Here is a 21,872-nt window from a genome sequence, read left to right on the forward strand (position 1 = left end):
AAAAGCATGGCTGATAACATCACTGACCTCGTGGTCAATATGAAGTTTATGGTCCTTCCAAGCTTGCAGTGACCTGTACAGATCTGTGTCACACTGAACAGTGTCATTCTCCAGGATATAGCACCTTGGCATGGGAAAGCAAACAATGTTTATTATAGCGGATACACACATACAGAGCAATGCAAACAGCTGGTTTTACTAACACAGCTCCAGGACAGATGAGAAACCAGACTGGAAGTGACATGCAGAATTCTAAGAGCAACTTTTGTTCAGGAGAATAGGAGTGTGCCATGAGCCAGGAGTTTGTGTTTGAGTTGCCATGGAAATTTTTCAGAAGGAGAAAAATTCCTATCAAGCAGAACCTGTTGACTGCTTAATTTCTGTATGTAAATTGTGCTGCACAGACTTCTTGCTTATTCATTAGGCTGTCTACATAAATAATCTCTACTAACTAGCAAGCACAGAAAGCATTACTCAGAAGCAATTTCCCAATGCATAATGAAGTGATGCAGGAGTAGGGACAAGGATAAAGTACTTCTTTATAAGCTGTACCACTACACCATAAAGAAAAGAAAAAGAAACAAAGAAATTTTGCTGTTTTCTATAAAAGGGATAACATTTTTTAAAAATACCTCCCTGACTTCAAAGGAAAAATACCCTCTGATAATTTTAAATGCTTATGTTTCACTACCTTCTAATGCAACTCAGGTTTTAAAATCCTCTCAAAAAAACCAACTAACAGCTTGACAGATTTATCTGAGAAGTTTATTAGGGGTCAACAAATATCATGTAGTCATTTTTAAATACTTGTTTAAATTAAAATTGAGTATTTTCAATACCCCCTTATTTTCTTTTCACCAAGGATGTTGTCCCACTGCCTTATTTTCTGCAAGTGTCACTGGGGACACTTAAGAATTATGTGCAACCTTTCTGACAGTTCCTTGTACAGATTTGGGATTCATCCAATAAAGCAGCAAAAATCAATTCAAATTGTTCCAGAAGAAAAGCACAAATAGCGATGTATGGGTCCTGAACATCCATGAGAGTGGGGGTAAGAGGACAATTCTCTGATGTCATCCTCCCTACATTTTCTCATATTAGTGGTCTCTAACTATATAAACAGAGTCAAATGGAAACTACAGCTTTCAGCAGCAGCTAACAGGCTCATGGCTCATGCATGTTTATATTACTAGTCATTAAACAAATTAGGGCATGTAATCTATAATGACTGGTGGATTTCCTGATAATTCACAAGCAGAAATGGTGACTAAACCAATAAAGTACAGTAGAAGATCCATCATCAGCCTCTAGACTTACACACTGAGGAACAGACATAGCTAATAGTGCCCAGACAGTTCCCTCACCTCTCTCTCAATATGTCCAACTCCCAATGCTCCTGCTCCATCCAAATTCATCCATCATACAGACTTTCCCAGCACTGGCTAGGAAAAAAAAATAAAAAGGCTGCTTCTTCCCTCAGGACTGACTTGGGTTTGAACTACAAAGCAACCAATTATATGAAACAAGGTCACAGTCCAGCTTTTGGTCTTCAGACAGACCAGGTTACCCACTGCACACTGGATAGAGACCTTCCTGGTTTCACACAGTGCACACACAGATGCTGCAAACAGTTTTGCCTGTCCTCACTGGAAACATGCACTGATCAGTAATCATTGCCTTCCAAAGTGCAGAAGACATAAGGGCCTTGCTGTAGTTCTATAGTACCTTTGTGCCCCTCTGTACATTGCAAAATTAAACCCAAAAGCTGCTGTACAAGATTAGAAGAATAATTTCAGTGTAGCTAGACTGGGTATCCAAAAGGAACACAATGTCCTTATCAGAAGGTAACACACCCCTTTATGTAAAGTAGCCACTTAAGGAGCAAAAGCTTTTAGAAGTGCACCACATGCACTCACCTGTGAGTCACTTTTATTAGGTTAGGGGCTGTGTACTCTGCAATGCCACCAGTGCCACTGTACTCCCCCATGTCCTTATCTTCCTCCTCACGAACAAGGGCCCTCTGCACCTTGTGCCTCTTGGTGATGTTTCTTGGTAAGACAGGTTGGTAGCCATCCTCTATGCCCAGGGTATAAATGGCTCCATCCAGCTCAACAGATACAGAACGGATCGAGCGATTCCGGACATAGCTTGGTTTGTATTCTGCATGGAAAAGGAAGGGAAAGGATTAACAGGGAGAGAAACATGTTACAAATTGGTCCTCTCTGTGGTTCTTGGGAGAAAAATAACAGCCCATACCATGACATTTGGAATTAATTGGATGACAAATGGTGTTTGTTGCCCCTGTCCTCTGAGCTGCTGCTTCGTTACCTTTTGCATGGATAGGTGGATACCTTGGGGCGTGCAAGGGGCGGATACGATGCAAACACACATGAAAGGCAGACAGGGGAAATAAAAAAATAAATCCACTTGTCTAATACCACTTTGAGAGCAAAGAGCTCATTGAAAGAGATTCTGCTCTTCCCCCAAGAGTCACTAGGTGGCAGTAAGACCTTGAAAAACTAAGCATGACACCTCAAGACATCAAGGTCTTCAGTTGTCCTCACAGATTGATTCTCTATTGTTTTCTGCTGCCCACCAGACAATGCTCCACCCCTAGGATTCCTGCAGCACTTTCCTGAAGTCATCTGAAACATTCCCAGTGTCCAAGCTGAGTCTTTGCTCAATTCTATGCTCATTTTTCAAGATTGATTTTTTCGGGAGGGATCAATATCTGAATCTTTACTTTTATCCACATCTAATGCTTTTCTTCGCAATTCTTTCCCTGATGTGCAGAGCAGTCAGTGCACATCCCCCCATGCTATACACTCCCTCAGCCTTTGCTTCCACATTTGCAGTCCCAAAGGTAAAATGAAACATGTGCTAGGAATCGTGAGATGCTCGTTGATCTTCTCATCATTACTGCCTTCCAAATTTCTTTGTCCTGGCCCAAATCCCCAGAGCTCCTCTTCTGTTTGGTCAGGAATGTCACAAATATATCCTAGTTATGGAGTCTAAATCCATATTCAAACTTGCCTGTTGTATGATGTGGTCCATCTCCGACAATCTTTCCTGCTCACTGCCAATGAAGCAGTGTCACACATTACACTAAGCGTAATTATCTCATTCCTTAAGAAACAGAGCCTAAGTACCATAGCCTCTCTTCTCCTTGCCCAGTGCCTGAGTCTTTACTCTGTATGTGAGGCTTGGAGTCATCTAAGACATTTCTGGAAACAATCAAGCCCCTTGGCTCCTCTGGTCACCTCTCCTTCACCAGAGCCAAAGCACACAGCATATCTCACAAGAATGGGACTTCCCTCTGCATCTGATAGGGGGAAAACTCAGCCAGTGTGCCAAATGAGAAGACCCATCTGTCTTGCAATCCCAAGCTCCACAGAAAAGCCAGCTTTCTCTATGGGATAACCATCACAGCAAAACAAGACAGGGAAAATAATAAGCAATAGGAGGTAGAACAACCAAAATTGACTAATACTCGTAACAGTTGGCATGCTTTGGCATTAACACAGAGTGACTTTTTTTCAAGAAGCCTCACATTGATTCCAAATGGACTGTGAAGTCTCTAAAGCCATTTTGCAGACTGTGGCAAGAGAAAGAAACATCTCCCACATGAAACTAGTCCAAGCATTATACTCTTGTCAGCACCACACACAGAAAGTAGAATACCAGCTGGATTGTCTGGCTTTGCAAATTTTCCACCTGTGGTTCAAAGTTTATTGCTAATATTAAGCCAGGTGAGTCACTGCTGAAGGGGAAAAAAAAACCCAAAAGACCAACCCTATTTCAGGCACTCATTCAGGAAATGTTTGACTAAATGAGAAGGAAACTCCCATCTTTTCAGAAGTAGGAGGAAGTTCCAAAAAGCTACACCCTAACAATTATATTCAAAGTATAAACTCCTATTTCTTTAATTGTTCCCTCATTTCATCTTGTTAAACCCAGCCAACTAACAATTTATCTTCCTTCCAAGTCTAATGGGCCAATCCAGTATGTTGAACCTCAGCAGATAGCTGCAGGGAACTGCTGTCTACACACGCCCCTGAAGAATTAGAAGCTGGCAGTTACACCTCCCTTGCAGCCAAACTAACCCAGCCTTACAATGAACAAATTGGTCTGGAGTGAGGCAGCTCCTAAAGGACTCATCTTGCTTTATCAACGTGCAGAGCTGACTCAGCACTGTGATTAGCTCCAAACTCCATTTTCAGAGGAAGTGGCTAAAATATTTAACAGGATCAATACTCATCTGTGCTGTGCTCTCCCACCTGCCAAGCGCACTGCAGGCATAAATACCAATGGCTAATTACTTATTAGTCAATCCTCTCCTACATTTAAATTTTACCCTCCAATCCAATTACCTGAGTACACAACCCACAATCAAAGTAGATCTAGAGCTGTTAAATATTTGGCCCAGAACACCTATACTCCCCTTTTCAAGTTATTGAAGTTTGGTTTTGGTAAGTTCTATGAGTCCTGGTGCCTCTCTCCCTCTGGTCTTACAGAAGCCACCTGTCTCATAGGTGGCACTGCTGTAAAGTTGCATCCTCAGAACTGAGTCTGGAAATGGGGTCTGGAGCAATGTAAGCCTAAACAAGCTAATCACATTTCAGTGCACCACTCATCCCCCTGCATCTTCCTGGACCAGTTGACAAGCATGCCTGTCTTTGTTGGAGGCTGAAAATACGCTGTTCTGGTCCAGATTTCCCCAGACAGCCTAGAGACAAACACACCTGATTTTTTACAGCTATTTTTTGGTTGCATCTCAGGTTTCAAACACTGTCTAGCAAGGGTGCAAACTGCAGTATCCAAAATTTTTATTCAACTGGAAGGGTTGGCTGATTCACCTGAAGGCTGTGTGGCCATTCAGCAAGATCTGGCCAGACTGGAGAGCTGGGCAAAGAGGAACCTAATGAGGCTCAACAAGAATAAGTGTAGAGTCCTGCTCCTGGGAGGAATAACACCATGCACCAGTACAGATTAGGAGCTGACCTGCTAGAAAGTACCTCTGTGGAGAAGGACCCTGGAGTCCTGGTGGACCAGTTATCCATGGGGCAGCAATGTGTCCTTGTGGCCAAGATGGCCAATGGTATCCTGGGGTGCACTAAGTAGAGTGTGTCCAGCAGGTCAAGGGAGGTTCTCCTTCCCCTCTACTCTACCCTAGTGAGACCTCACCTGCAGTATTGTGTCTAGTTCTAGGCTCTCCAGTTCAAGAGAGACAGGGATTTTCTTGAGAGAGTCCAATGGAGGCTACAAGGACAATTAAGAGACTGGAACACCTCACCTATGAGGAGAGGGTGAGAGACCTGAAGCTGTTTATCTAGAGAAGAGAAGACTGAGAAGGGATCTTATTAATGTCTACAAATATCTGAAGGGTGCATGTCAAAAAGGAGGGGGCAATCTCTTTTCAGTCATGCCCTGTGACAGGATGAGGGGCAATGGGCATAAACTAGAACACAGGAAGTTCCACCTCAACATGAGGAGACACTTCTTTGCTGTGAGGGTTACAGAGCACTGGAACAGGCTGCCCTGAGAAGTTGTGGAGTCAAGGATTCTGCTTCTATACAGGCCACAAGGAAAATATCTACCATTAGCCTCATGAATTGCTGCTGGACATTTCCCAGCAACATCTACGTACTAGTTTGCAAATTAATTTACTGAATTTAGAAAACACTGTTGGCTCCGAATTGCACTGATTCACTTGACGACGGGTCTTGACCATGCTGACATTAGAACATAATTATTTTATGAAAACGTTTGGTGCTTCAGCCCCTCCATCAGCAGGTTAGTCTGGTCTTTTAGATCACATGTTCTCACTACACAGGACTGACTTGAATCTTTCTAAAAGACCAATCCTCATACCCTCACAAGGTTTTGCAACACACTTCATGCACCCTAGGAGTAGGATATCCAGTTTAGTTTTCTGCAAATAACTATGGATTAGAACCCATCAAAACTGCTCTGCAAATCCACCTCTATTTGCAAGACAGAAGGGAATGATCAGGGTGCTTTCTTCAAAACTACACTATTGCTCTGAACTAAAGCATTCATGTGTCAAGTTTGAAATGTCTATTTTCTATTTAGCTGCTGTTCAATCTCATGAGTAGCATTTGGTGGCATTGAAGCAGGGCTGCAGTAACATCCCATGCAGTCACCAAATGAGGGAGCTGAAGCGTGTAGAACCAACTCTGTCTCTTCTGAGCAGAACACAGGGGAAAAAACTCAGTTCTCATCCCTTTGCTAGAGGGAGCAATCTTCTCTCTTTTTCACCTCAACCTTCTTCATACATAAACTAAAGGTAATTAAACACTTAACCACCTCCTCTGGATGTTGTAAAAATTAGTTAATGTTTAGGAAGCACGACACAGATGAAAATTACTTAAGTGTTGAGGACTATCAGATAGCATTATGTTGCCCTCACTTAAATTGTTTTCCTCCTCTTATTTAAGTGCCTTCGATCTACTCCTGTTATTTGACTCTCCATTACTGAACTTTCTTCTGTGTGTCTTCAAAAAATAACCCAACTTAATTGAACTGCAAGTTCTAGTGTTATTTAAAGATTATCTGCTGTGCCACATATTTAAACAGCAAGTACAGTTGAGTAATTTCATCCTGGAACCAATAATTTTTTTCAACTTAAAATTAGCTTAGTAGGTACTAATCAGCTTGCAAGATAAATATAATGGGAGAAAATCAATGTAAACTTTCTGTTTGAAGCTTGTGCCAGGTCATAATACAGAAAGACTAATCTGCTAAATAATTAAGGCTCTGTATTTGTGGAGTGAGACGAAAGAAACATTACAAGTGAATAATAATTCTGTGCTGCCATTTGCCTCTTTAATCTATAATTAGACTATGTACTTCAAGTATAGTTGTTAGTCTGACTAAGGTTTAATACAGAGCCAGTGGAGTGGGCTTTCTGAAAAACCACCTGATCTGTGCCAAGGAAACTAGAAACAGAGTGATCCCCTTCCGACATGATCTCTGGTTAAAAGTCAGCCTTGTCTTTGCTGACTGAGCCCAAATAAAAGGTGTCAGAAGCAAGCAGCTTCTGTAACAAAGCACAGGCACCTTGATTAAAAATAAGTCACTGTAGTAACAATTCCAAGCATTGAAGTACCTACTGAAAACTGGAGTATTTGCTGTAAAACACTGTTCATGTTTCATGGGCTCTGTAAGAATGTGCTACTTGCCACTTCAGTATGTGTACTGCATTTCCAAGTTTTTTAAAAGATATAAATACAGGACCCTATTCTGGATCAAAACATTCCCCTTCCTACAGACAGATATTTTCAAAACTGATTGTCCAATATGAGACATACTGTTTCATAGGTAGATACATGGTAAATATGACGACAGAATTGAATGCCCATGAAAATCACGACAATCACGTCAGTGAACTAAAGCAGACACAGAAGATACAGTGGGATCACTTACTTTTCTTGGAGAAGAGTTTCTTTCTCCGTCCAACATGGCTTAGCTTGTACTCATTCTCCTCACAGTTGCAGTCTTCACTATTCCTGTTGTAATACTTGGGCAAAATATTGGAGGTGCCTTTGTTGTTGCCTGCAGCTGCCAAGCCTGCCATTCCCTTGCACTTGTGTAGCTTGAGCTTTCCACTGGCATCTTCCACACACTGCCACTTCTGGAAGAAAAATTTGGTCATTAAAACTCTGTCCCAACTGTGCTTTGTCTAAGGGACAGCTCCAGCAAGCAATCAGAGACTCCTCATTGTAGTAAACCAGGGCTCATCTATCAGCCACTACCAAGCAGATTTTTTTTTGCAACCTGCCATTTTCAGACAAAACAGGAATTCTTTGGAACACACTTGTGTCTGTTTCTTGGAGGCAGAACAACTGAAACTTCTTAACAAAGTCAATATTACAGTTTAAAACATGTAAGTGACAAGTGACAACTTCCAGAAATGCAACTGTGTCATAAACCAAGGATGCTGAAGCCTCACCCACAGGTCTGAAAAGAATCCTTGCCTACCAGTAAGGGTGTTTGTCAGGCTGGCAGGAACCTGTGCCACTTTTATGCCATTAACTCAGCACCAAGCTCCAGGCCTGCATATAATCTCAGCCTCATCTCATAAACCACAATGGGAAAACCTCTTTGGAGGTGTCTACTACTTTCCTAGTTCAACTGCCTATGGTGGGATGTTTTTATCCAAGTTGTGGATTCCTGTACTGCAAAGAACTGGTCTGAGCTGGTTATCTAGACTCGTTCTACAGTCAAATAAGCCAAACAGTCACTTCCAGGTATAATTCACTTCATCCTAAGGTAAGATAATAAGAGATAAGAATTGCCCTGCATAAGTGCCCATTTCTCTTCACTGACTTTTAAAAGCCTGGGTATGATGGGATCAGCTATGGAAGTCTGTAGTTAGATGTACTTAAAGTTTATCTCCATCTTGAGTGTTTCTCTTAATAGCTTTTCCCATTCAACACCCTTGGGCTTGACTAGCAATGATAAGCTACACTGGATGCCTGGGAAGTGAGAATCCCCTCCCTCTTCCACTCAAACTAGTGTAAATCTCATTTGTAATCTCCAATTCCTTCTGTAACTCAAAACCTGAAGTATCTTGCCTATAGATCGCTTTGTGCTGTGCCATGGGCAAGAGAGTTTAGCCACCTTCAATCTGGCACAGAACTTTTACCCACTTCCCAGATACATCCCAAAATGATTTCACCTACTCCTTTATTTACCAACACACTACCAGCTACAGAGCTATGCTGTGAGATACATAAAGAACCCTCACAGTAGCAGTTGCTACTGCTTTAAATAGACACTCTCGGAAACACTTCTGCTTTTTGCTGAGTCTTGAGAGGCGTTCCCTCTTTTTCCCTATTACAAAAATCCTAAGTCTGTGCCTCCAGGACTCACTGGAATATTGAGAATTTTCCAAATAAAAGAACAGAAGAAAAACCAGCACCAGCTCCCAAGTGAGATGACATTTTACAGCAGCCTACAGCTCCATGAGGGAGCTTCAGTCACTTCAGTTCCCACAGAGAGGTGTGTGTGTGCCCAGGCTAGGACAACAAAGCCTACATTTTCTATTGAAATTCACTCCCTTGCTTGCATGACAAGTAAGAAAACAGTATCACTGTGCTTTTATAATACAGAATGTAACAGACTCAGAAGTGAACCAGTCAGTTACAGTGGATTTATCTATGTCCATGGGAGGTCCTCTCAGAACCATCAGAGTTTTATGGTGTATCCACTTATTTCCTCAGGCAATTGGATGCCAGGTCTCCTGAGCTGTAACTGCTTCTTGGATGCAGATACTGTGTCTAACCTCCTGTAAGGTCCAAGCCTTGTAGTGATGCAGATTAACCTGGCTTAACTTTCAGCACAAGGAATCACAGGAAAACAGTGAGAGATACTGACAATAAGACATTGGAATCAGACATCTTTGCATGACTGTCTTCATCTGTAAAGCAGGACACGTTTACCTAGATGGGCTGTAGAACAAAACTAACCTTTGAAGAATAAATTTCTGAGGCTTTTTCATATTCCTTTTTAGAAATGCTTAACTGATTGATACACAGACTGAGGTTTGAAGTAAAAGTTATTCTACTAGAATAAACAACTGTTTCTTTCACAATGAAAAAAGATGTAAAAATGTTTGTTGCTGTTTCCCTTTTCAATTCATCTGAATATTATTTTTGAAAATATATGAGCAAACTGCATTTTCTGCTCAGTAGAGCTCTATGCTGTAGGTGTCTGATACATGAAAAATGAGGATTCAACAGAGGGCAAGTTAAATGCCATGATGAGAACTACTGTAAATAACTGCTCTGATGTGTGGCCCAAAAAACATTTTTTCTCTGTTTCTTTCATCTCCTGTCAAGAAAGTGATGCTCATTTTTCCCCTTCAGGTGAACTGGAAAAAAAAAACTCTTTAATTTTTGGTACAGTTTAAATCTTTCCAAGGCAGCTGCATGCTACAGTGAAAACATCTTAGAGGCTTTGCTGGAAGGGCACATTGTGTGCATTAACAGATCCACTGCTGAATGACTGCAGTGCAGAACTACGTAAATTACTTCAGAAGCAAACACTGAGGACACGTGGGAGTGGGAGGAACAGGGAATGAAAAGTCTCAAGCTTTTACTTTTTTTTTCCAAAACCAGATATGGGCATGTATGTGAATAAGTCTGGGATTCAACAACTTGCCCTTGTTCTGCTTCTAAATAAAAACGCTAATTCTCTAGGTCAATATCATGGCTATTTCAGCTCCAATCATTTCCACAGGAAGCTTTCAAACTTAGGGAAAAAAAGGCAGTAACTGCAAGAGAACTGTGAAAACCTCTGCTTGACAGTCCAGAAGCTTTAAACATTGTGAATTCTGGCATTTTAAATTGGCTTCTAATACGCAGCATACCATCATGCAGAAACCTGTGTCAAACCCTGGAAGCAACTAAAATATTTTATAGGAGATAATAACTTAAATAATTAAATCCCTATATGAAGAACTCCAGAGTGCCCCAGAGACAGTTTGGCTTGCAGGTACAAATGGTAACTATCCAGCAACAAAACATAATTACATATAAATAGTGGATTAACTCAACAAGTAAAGAAAACAGAATGCCCTTAGTTCACCACTTGCCTTTAACTTTTCAGGCCTTTTAATCTTTAGACCAAAGGATGTGCTCCTTTTTCAAGTTCTACAGTTCAATTCAAGTTCAATTCAAGTTCTACAGCTTGCAATATCTCGTAAGAGCTAGGTCCTGAAAGGAACGACAGTTTAACACAAATTGAAGTCAGTAGAGAACCCAAGCTCTCCCACAATCTTCATCCCAGCTCATATCAAAACTCTAGAGGACGAACCTGTCTTTCCTTCTGCAAAACCTTGCAGAAGAGCTACTCAAGTCACCAGATAAATGGCTTTTGCAACATGTCCATCAAGCTCATATTGTGCAAGACTTTCCAGACACCTCATTTAACCATTGAAGCGGTTCCAGCTGGATATTTCCCACCATCTTCAGGCAGGCCAAGTTAGCTGCTGCGCTTCAGCTTTCTGCCACCTACTGTGCTGGGCTTGTTCTAACAGTCTACTCCATCCTTGACCCTACCTCCCACTGCACAACACATGCCACTCAGTAATTTGTGTGCAAAGCAGAAGAGTCTGGGCTTTAGTTTAATGGAGAGATTAGCTACTGAACAGAAACATTGCTCAAAGGTACATGGCAAAGGCCAAAAAAAAAGACCATTTGTAACATATACTCTAGCCCAAACCACCTGCTGTAGGTACCAACAAGAGTAAATTAGGACTTCAATTTCTACGAAACATGAATCTGAACAGCAGCAGTTTGTAGAGTGAACAGATGCCCTGTTTCCCTCCAGTAGCATTTTTCACCTTGAACATGAAAACAACCCTTCAGCAGAAAAAGACTTACTTTTCTGTGTGTCAAAGCCCCATTATTTCCTTCATGGTCCTCATCACCACAAAGTGTTTTTTTGCATTATTGTGCATCAATCAATGTCTTCTTACTGCTACAGCAATCACAGATGTTAATTCAAAGTCATTACTTGAGGCTCCAATCAGAAACAAATAGCCATGACCTTCCCTGTAGGATTTTTTCCTACAATTCACTCATTTTCCTCAGTGAATCTCTCTCAGTTGACATTGTTTTTTCTTCAGGGGAACAGGGCTGATCACACAAGCCTTGCTAAAAAAAGATTCCAGTTGAAACATACAGCTTTCAGAGCTGAGCCCTAAATCATCATGCTGTGTCTCATCAGCTCCTCTTTTTGTTAAGTGAAAGAGATTCCATTCCCTTTTACAGAAAAGTGAAAAGTGAAACTGTCTGATCAGTTAGCTGCCAGCCAGGCTCCCTCCCTAACACTTTTAGGAATATAGGCTCTAGGAATCAAAGTTTCTGCAGGATAATAAAGTTCTTTGTCCCTGCCAGCAACCTGACAAAAACACTTCAGCAATATCCACCTTCTTTAGTTTATACAAGGAGAGGTGCCGTGCTGGATCTCATCATCACCAACGAGGAAGGGCTGATGAGGGATGTTAAGCTGAAGGGCAGTATAGGCTGTAGTGACCACAAAACGGTGGAGTTCAAGATCCTTAGGGCAGCAAGCAGGGCTCATAGCAAGCTTACTACCCTTGACTTCAGAAGGGCAGATTTCAGCCTCTTCAGGGATCTGCTCAAGAGAATGTCTTGGGATAACATCCTGGAAGGTAGAGGGGCCCATGAAAGCTGGCTGGTATTTAAGGATCACCTTCTCCAGGCCCAAGAGCATTACATCCCAGCTAAGAGGAAGTCAAGTAGAAACCCCTTCCTTGCTGCCACATTGGATAGTGAGCTGGAGACAATGTCTAGAAATATTCAATATTCCAGTATAAATTCCTTTATGGGTAGTCAGAATACATTTTTTCTTGTATGAAAGAGCACAGTTACATTTTAGCTAGCTTTTTTGCTTTGGTTTGCTCCTTGTGTTATTTTTTTTATTGGGCTAATGAGGACAAAGCAGCAAAATTCAGAAAGTGACACAAGCCCCTTCTGTGCCAGAGGCAGTTCTGCTTTTACTGACTGCTTGTCCCACTTCTCAGATGTTACAGACTTCCCATGGTCTGTCTCATACACATCACTACTTCTCTGTTCTTGTTGACTGAAAGTAATTGGCTCATGTGTCCTTTATAACATCTCCTAGCTTTGTGCAGAGAGTTACTTTTTGTCTGAATATATCCAGATCCTTAGCTTTTCCAAACAGGTATGATTTTCTTAATCTTAATACTTTTGCTGGGGCTTATTTTCCCCCATCTGTACCTTCTTCCAATTTATCCATTGGCAAAGGATGAGTCTAGTTTCCTCTGTTTCATGTCACCAGTATATAAATAGCACTGCCTTCATTCCAACTGCACGTTATTTCCTTACACTAGCTCATGATTTTTGGAGATTCAGACCTCTGGGCTTAGATCAATTTCAGCTGTCACAGACTGCATATCATTCAAACCTTAAAATTATAAGATGGATGAACAATTTATTGACAGAAAACTTGAAGGGCTTTTTGATGACCCAACACTGTAGCCAAAGTGAGGCAGCTGGGGAAATCAACTAGCATGCAAGTGAAAAATCAGGTATTCAGCTGAATTTAAGATTACAATTATATAATTCATTTATTATTAATATAATAATTGGATTGTGGTATCAAATAGTCCCAGCTGCTGTGTCAGGTACTGCAGAAGCAGAGGAGTGCATCCTAAGCAGAAATTGCATTAGTGGTAGAGAAAAAAAACCAGCAGCCCCCAAAAGGTACCACATTGAGTCCCTAACAGTTCTGAGACCGAAGCCAGTCTCCTCAACTCCAGCTCATTGTCTTTTGAGCTAAACTACACTGCTGCTCCTGTCAAGATACTTGAAAAATGTGGTGTTTTTACTAAATGTTGGTATTGATTTTGGCAAGCTACTTGCAACATCTGCTGCCGTAATGATAAGGATTAAAAAAAAAATCTCAGTTTAAAAGAGATGCAAATTTCTTGGTTTTGTGAAGCAACAACAAGCAAAAAAACCTGTAAGTAAAATAGCCTCTGGAAATCATTACAGGCTATTTTTGGCTAATGAAGGAAACTAGTTTTGTTAATTATAATTCCTGATAAGAAATACAATTCTTGAATAACAGCCCTTAATAAATCATGATTATTTTAATTTTTATGGTTTGTTGCCTCCTAATGTTATCAGGTTGAGGGCTGATAACATTTTTAATATATGAAGTTATCAACAAGTCATTTCTTGTTGTAAACACAGATTAAGAACGGGATCCTGAAAGTTGCTGAGCACATGCAACTTGCACTGGAATTTAGGAACTCAAAAATCCACCTAAAAGACCTATTATAATTATCTGGATTCTAGCAGGCTTAATATATTTTACTTATCAACAAAACCTAAATTCTTTAGTAACCTCAGGATACCTCTGTTAGGTACAAAAGAACTGGACAACGACAAAAGATACAATGATGAAAAACTTTCTTCCCAGTTCTAAATTTCTTATAAAACTTGACTTAGTTTCCTAGGTCTGGCTAACACAAGTTCAAGCTACAGTTCCCTCTGGAAAAGGAGTAATTTTTTCTACTGCTCCACCCGTGGCACTAGGCAATGGCTAATGATGACTGTGGTGGCATGAAGATGATCTAGAAAAACCACTTGGGAACTACTGTAGGAAAGTACACATTGATCAGAACAGCTTCATCACTGCTACACCACGCTAAGTCACAGAACTGGGGGAACCCATCCAGTAAGTGACATACTTTTACTTACCGTATCTTCATGCCAGTTACTGAAGAGAATTTCCCTTCATGATCCCACTACATCACAAAGCAATCAGAAAGGACTATCAAACCTTTCATTTTCCAAACAACTGAAGGAAACAAAGTGCACTTTTTTGCATTCTAAATGTTCTCCTAGCGAAAAAACTGTAATAAAATAATAATTTTTAGTGCTAGTTAAAGGCAAATACTGCTTGTATCAGACTTGCACATAAGAACTTTGAAAATAAAAAGGATTTGAAAAGAAAATACTGTGAATTCAAACAACTATTTTTTCTTCAGAAATTAGCAGTATGATTGTTTTACAGCAGATCCTCCTAAAGACAAAATGAATATATTTTAATTTTCCTTTTTTTTTTTTACCATGTACAGCATAGATTCCCTGTAGCAATCAGCAGTGCTGCAGGTATTGCATGTTTAACAAATGTGCACAAAGTTGGCAAATGACTTAGAGGGAGATTTTGTGCAGCTGTTGTTATGGTACTGTGGAGTTGCTGGGAATACTCTACAGAGCAATGCTGATATCATAATTGGCTTCCACAAAAGCACATTAATGCAGGCCGCCAGATAAAAGTGGGTCAGCTTCCACTTACCAGCTAGTTCAGAATGAAAGGCTGAACTGCACTGAAGAGAAAAAAAAATTGTGTGGAAGCCATTAGGTACTAGGATAAATGTTTTTTATTTCATGTGGGAAGAAAGAGTTCATCTCTTTTAAATCCTTGAATATAAATGCTGAGCTGCTCTTTCATCTGAGCCTACAGTCACTCTTTGTTGGATACAAATAATCAACACAGACCAAACCTTACTAACTGAAAAAGAAAACATGGCAACACACAGATTCCCATTGCACTCAGAAGAATTTACATATATTACTGTTGGCAAAAAAATCCCACATAATGGACTCTAAAACAAGGTTTTAAACAGCATGAATGGCCTCATCTCCATGATCCTGGTGCTCTCTTATCAAAACAATTATAGGTCAAGGAGGGTGACAGAGATTTGCAAAATAAGAACATTTTGTGGTGATAGAAATGTATTCACAAACTTGCATGCTCACAAAGCACAATTTTAAAATCTCCATCTCAAATTCAAAGCTTTCTTTACCTCTCCTTTACTCTAAGCTCTGTCCTTGCCTCTTCTCATTCACTCCCCTTATGAGTCTTTGTCTTCCATTTGTGCTTCTTGTCTCCTGCTCACACTTCAGATTCCCTGGCACTGCTCAGATCCCTCTTTGCATGGAATAGCAGGTCCTCAAAACTTGCTTGAGTCAAAAGAAAAAGTCCCAACGACATTAGCCCGCTTTTGCCTAATTCTGACCCAAACTTCTCTTCATCTTTGCATAAGGATCTGAAAATTTGCCTTTTGCACTGAACACTCCAGATACCTTTAGATGCACAAAAATAAAGTGTCCTGCAGGATGAGGAGACATCTGCTAAATAACTGCTGTATCTGGATACCATAAACTCCCCCCAGGCAGTGCTATGTTATTCATTTGGGCTCATTCTACTTGCTATGCAGAGCTGTGAACAGCACCAGTAAACAGACAACACCCATTTGTCACTTGAGAAGTTAGTCTTGCTTCACTCTGAAAAGACTTTTGCGTGCACCCATATTTAGACACAATTTATCCTCATAAAAGCACATTCATCTCCCACTATTCCTGCTGTCTAGACAGACTACTAGGACACATTCTCTAGAGGAGGGGTTAGATGGACTGAGACTCCCTTGAGAGCCCTTCCCAGACTCTAATTGACTTGATTGTCAGGCAATTTTTCCTCATGTTCAACTTAAATTTCTTTTTTGCTCAATTTCATCCTATCACTTCCAATTACATCTGACTGAACTGCTCAAAACAATTCTTCTTCGTTTTGTCTCCTGACAATGAGGATGCAGCACATGCATTTCTTACTAGCACACCTTCATTTCAGGATTTATTAGCAATTCTGAGCACAGAATTTATGCCCACTTCTTACAGACATCAAAAACATTTTATTTTACATGGAAGAAAAGCAAAGTCTGTGAATGTGTGTAGACAATACAGGCCCCTTTCTTCCATAACTGAGACATGTCGTAATTAAAGTAAGAGAGCCTGAATGTAGCTCAGCTATCGTATGCAAAGAGACAGCTTCAGTGGCAACATGGTATTGGAAAGCCTCTCTTCCCCTCTGTTTTTACAATAATGTTTGAAATAATTGGGAAGATGAAGACAAAAGAAGATTAAACATCTCTCAAACGGAAAATACTGATGGTAAAAGAAAAGCTCTGTTTGCCCAAACTACTTACTGGATGATGTTGTAGCAGAAACAATGACTTTTCCCCCAGTTTCTCATAGAACATTGCAAATTCAAAGAACAATGGCTTGCTCCCACCCATCTACAACTTCAGCTCAACACATCTGTTGACAATGAACTACAGCAGTTCAGTATTTTTAGGAAGAAGAGAACATTATAATCTCTCTGTCTCCTAAATGTGACAAAGAAACCACAGGAGGAAAACAGCATCTGGAAAATGCTTATACGTTTAAATTGGATCCAAACACCTAAGGAACAACGGACTAATTTCACAGGTGCACTGAACTACAGGACAGGTAAAGGCAGATGCAGGGAGTCCTGCCTCCAACAGCAGGAAAAAACTACTGTAGCCTAAGTACCTTGTTACTGACCACAGCCTTGGTAAGGCATTCAAATCATGCCTGCAAGAACAGTTACATTCCACAGCCTGACTTATTCTGACAGCCCTCTGAGCTGCCAGGATATGAGGTAATGCCTGTCTAATAACAGACACATTAGCATGTGGACCTATCTACCTTCACTCCTTTGTCCACATGTCCACAGGCAGAAAGCATTAGAGCCTTTGGAAGGGAGTACTCTGACCAGTACCTGGATGAGAAAGCAATGGCAGAGAGTCAATTTTGCAATGTGTCCAGAGGATGAGAATTCCCCCAAAAGTGCAAAAAACTCCCCAGGAGTGGAGCTGCCAGTGGTAGCTTTGCTACACCTTTGCACAACTCTCGTAAATTTACAGAACACTCTCCTGCATCAAGACCATGTATTGATACTACTCTAAATTCTGTTTCCTGAATTTCTTCTATGTAACTCAGATCAAAACTGAACACATTTTCATACCTGCACAGAACAGTTATGTAGCAAGAGAAATAACACACAGTGAGCTTCATTGCCCATATATACATAGACTGCCTACAGTCTTAACTGCATGTGTGTTTTCACAATATATTTTTGCCAAGAGGAGAGATACATTTTGTTCATAGAATGTTAAGTTTCCCATTATTAGATGTACTCCAAATACTAACAACAAAATAAGTTAAATTAAGAATTCAAAGCAAAGGGAGCTACACATATCTGGAGGAGGCCAATTTGTTAGGTTCATCATAGCTTTTCATCACTAACCAATCCCAAACAACATTCTATTTGGGGAATAAAATGTTAAAAGAGCCTAGGCAGTTCTCTTAACAGTAGTCAGGAATCAATAGAGAGGCACTTGAATCAGCAATTTCCTGACTGGCAGTCAATCTCATAAATGCTGTAATATGGTTTTGAGCAGAGGCCACAGAATGAGCCATTTGATTTATAGGCTGGCACTGATGACAGGTGAAGGACATGGTCACAGTTCAGGTGTTGAGCTTAGCCCAACTACAACTGCTTGCTCTCAGTCAGGGGTACAAAAGCCTACCTGGCCAAGCTGTTCACAAGCTGTTTGATACTCAGCTCGCTGACACAGGTCTTTCACACGCTGGTACTTGGGTAGAAAGTTTTCTTCTTGGGCATCTACCTTCTCATTCTCCCTCTTATGCAGCAGTTTACTGGAAAAGAAAAAAAACAACATTATATTTTGCTTTAATATTTATTCCAAGACACACATAATTTGCTGAAAAGGCTCAGAGGACTAGGTTATCTGCCAAGTTCATAACATAACTGGTGGCCAAAACTTAATAGTCCAGTAGAAACTAGCACTTACCATCATCTTTGATAACAGACAAATTATTCATATCATGCTCTCATGGAGAATACAAAAGCCATACAAACCCAAGACAGTGTTTCATGTCTGATAGACAGGCAGGAATAAAGTCTATGAGACAGAGACCATATCCTCCTCACTCTACAGGGCTGCACTTGGCAGACCTTTCATGCTCTGTGTTACATATAAAGGCAGAGGTGTAGAGGGAATGGCTAGCAGACAAACACAGAGAGGAAAGGTAATTCCTACTCCCATGCTACAAGCAGGAAGGGTGGGGCAGGGTGTGCAGTAGCTGAGAGAAAAATGGATGCCCTTCCATCTCTCAATCCAAGTAAAACTCCCCTTCCCCCACCCCAATAGTACATTTATGCAGGCTGTAGGCAAAGCCAAACATCCCCTCCTATCACACCAGCACTGCCATTAGGATACTGCAGTCTTGTCCCCACTGGCATAGCTAAGTGGCTTTAAGTCTGTGATACAGTGCTACTTTGGCTTCAGCTATTCAGTATCCTTCTATTTAAAAAGACTGTGCTTTGTAATTAACACTTTCCTTACCCTCTTTCCACTAGGAATGAGTCTCTCCACACCTTCATCTTCTTCTTTAAATGGAACCTGGGAGGAAACAAGGTGAGGATGAAACAGTTCCAACAAAACCAGTAATCAAGTCATGCTCTGGTTTTCTTTTCCACCCCTATTTCAGGTGAGAAACACTACATGTAACTGCACATGGGAACATCCAGCTTTATGAAACAGACACATAGGCCTTTTCAGTGCAAATAATAAAAAAACATAGGACAGATGCGTTCTCACATGGACAAAATCCACACCAGATTCACACAGTACAACTATTTCAACATAAGCATGTTTAAGGCACAGGGGATTAACTGAATTGTCCTTGATCACAAAGGACCGCATATTAAATCAGGATTTCCTGACTCCAGCCTGGGCTCTTAACCTGCACACTCCCCCCAAAGTATACTATTCTAAAGCAGCTGCTCTTTTCCCCCTCTCCCTCCATCCAATTACTTGTAAAGCAAATTATCATCTTCCCTTTTTCTGCTGATTTGCTCTAGCAAGCATCCAGTCTAATTCTCTTCCTCAATGAAAGTATTGAGGGAAGGTCTCAAATAATAACTGTGCAATTCTCAGGGTTAGCCTGTCTTTATATTATAGTCTGATATACAACCCGCCCTTTCAACTCAATCATTCTGCAATTTATTCTATATGAAACACTTTGCTACAAAGATGCCACAGAGACATCTAAAATCTATAACTCATATAGCTTAAGATCACGTGTAGCCCTCTCACTGCTACACAGATTACATTTTAGTATAACCAGATGCCATATATGCCCTATAACTAGTATATGAGCCTGACAAGATGAAAGTAAATAACTGAATTCAATCACATTGCTAAAGACGTCTTTAAGTTTCCAGTGAATTATGCAGTCATATAGATAGTAAGGTTAATATCTTTTCCTTTAAATTTGCTGCATGTTGCACTTGCTTAGTTTCCTGTACAAACATATGCACTTTTACATGCTCATTTCCATTTCTTACCTATTCACTGGTCTCTCAGAATCCAGAAGCTTTAGAATGGATTTACCATCCATATCAGATGGAATATCCAATCCAGCAATATCTAGAATTGTAGGTGCAAGATCAATATTCAACACAATGTGAGGATTCCTGAAAAAACATTTAAGAGAACTCATTTTAAAGTCTATTCAATGATCAAGAAACTCCAACTCTTCCACAGAGGCCAGGAATCTGAAAAGGCTTATTTTGTGACATCTATAAAGAAAAGCAGACACAAATTCCTTTCTGTGAAGGGAATTAAAATGTGAAATATAGGTAAGTTGCATAACCTCAAGAGGGAGTAATATGAAGATTTAAAACTAGTACAGAGCATTTTTGAGAAAGCAAAGTAGTTCATAAGGCAAAGCTAGTTAATTATTGCAACAGAGGGTTCAAAAGTCTTTCAAAGCATGAGAAAGCCTTGGAAACAGTCCTTGAGTGTCTTACAGAATCAAAGTGCCTGTCAAACATGCTGATGACTTTATTAAAAAGTAGATCCAGCAGGTATCACATGCTTTATCTGTTTCAAAGTATGGTATAGAAATAAGTATCTCAGCTAGTATCACAGCAAGCATATTCTGAAGAGAGTATTATGAGAAATGTATTGCTAGGCATTACAGCAAATAACTAAAACTTACTGTTAATGTAGAGTATGAGACAGAAAAGGAAAAGAGATCAGCAAAGACAAAAGCAGAGGGAAAGCAGTTATATAGGGGGGGGGGGGAAGAAAAAGGAGAGAAAATAAAAGCATGGCTTAAACTGGAAAAATACCAACCTTCCCAAATGCAGTTATCCACTTTGCAAACATTTAGAAACAATCATGTCCTGTTCCTTAGCACATGATGGCATATGCTCCTTGGCCACTACGCTTAACAGGACAGTATTTTAACTCAAGCTGACTTAAGATTTGGTTAAAACAGTGGCATCAAATCCTGAGTAGTACAGACAGCTCCTATCCCCAGATCCCTTGAAGTACCACAGAGTTCACAGATCAGAGCATTTAGTTGCACAGCCCAGCATTCAGTAGCTAAACGAATGTCCAAATTTCTAACACCATGTGACTTGGGGTTTTACTATGGGTCTGGATTTGCAGAAGTGTTTTCAGTTCCTGTTGAACCCTACAAACTTACTTCAAATGTGTCTCTGACAGTATTGTGTAACTACGCACAATATTACACATATACATACTGTTCATCTGCTGTGTACTTTTTCTTGTCCTTTGTTCTTAAAAATAAAAAAAAATAACCAAGGAACGCACTCAATTTCTTAGAAGTGGGAAAAAAAGAAAGTGAACATATGCTTTGGTTAGCAAGCACAAAGGAAGGATGGGACCAGATGGACTACTCTACATGTCAGTGCAGAATTCTAGCTCAAAAAACAGGACAGAAGAAAGCTGCTAAATTCACACTAATTAATGAGACACCATTTAAACATTTCTACATTTTTGAGAGAGCACACAAGCAGGCAATGACAAGAGCATGGATGATGAATTAAATTGATGTACCTAATTTGATTTTAATTACTAATAATTGTGGTGTAGCATATTGGGTAATAGAACTGAGAGTGTAGTAATGACTTGCTACAGTGACTGCTATTAAATCTTCGTTGGTATCAAAAGGGAGTCATGACAATTACTCTGCAGGAAAAACATAAGGTTCATGGAAAACAGGGATGATTGAAGCCCTAGCATTTAAAGAAAATCAGGCTGAAAGGGAGGATCAATTTCTTATCTGATGTATTTCCCCTGTAAGGCACCTTATGCTGTTCTTCCTATTTGTTGTACTGTGATGGGCTCTGTTCTGTTAGACTCTGTCAGGCTGACTCCTCAGATTCTAACAGAAATATTTTTTCATCTTCAGAAGCCACTGAAAAATAAAATTCAAGGGGAAGGTTTCATAGCTTTTATATATGTCTGAGTGTAAAGATCCTTGAACCAGAGCAGACATAAGAGTTTCTGGTCCCTAGAATTGCATGTTGCAGAAAAACTATCTCAGTTCATTTGGGCCATATTAGCTTTGCATCTCTAGTGAGAT

The 21,872-nt window shown here is 40.3% G+C and overlaps 1 protein-coding gene across 8 annotated transcripts in view; it reads right to left on the bottom strand.

The window, feature by feature from the left end:
• SULF2 (sulfatase 2) overlaps window positions 1–21,872 on the bottom strand; it is a 123,965-nt gene that overhangs the window by 9,341 nt on the left and 92,752 nt on the right. For all 8 annotated transcript variants that reach the window (XM_051633222.1, XM_051633221.1, XM_051633217.1 and 5 more), the window contains 6 exons: window positions 19,822–19,950; window positions 18,818–18,874; window positions 17,978–18,107; window positions 7,447–7,654; window positions 1,917–2,160; window positions 28–124 (listed from right to left, as the gene is read on the bottom strand). In XM_051633222.1, coding sequence (XP_051489182.1) covers window positions 28–124; window positions 1,917–2,160; window positions 7,447–7,654; window positions 17,978–18,107; window positions 18,818–18,874; window positions 19,822–19,950 — 865 coding nt within the window. The remainder of the gene's footprint in view (window positions 1–27; window positions 125–1,916; window positions 2,161–7,446; window positions 7,655–17,977; window positions 18,108–18,817; window positions 18,875–19,821; window positions 19,951–21,872) is intronic.

This window comes from Apus apus, chromosome 15 (genome assembly GCF_020740795.1).
Source record: "Apus apus isolate bApuApu2 chromosome 15, bApuApu2.pri.cur, whole genome shotgun sequence".
In the NCBI taxonomy this organism is placed as follows: Eukaryota; Metazoa; Chordata; class Aves; order Apodiformes; family Apodidae; genus Apus; species Apus apus.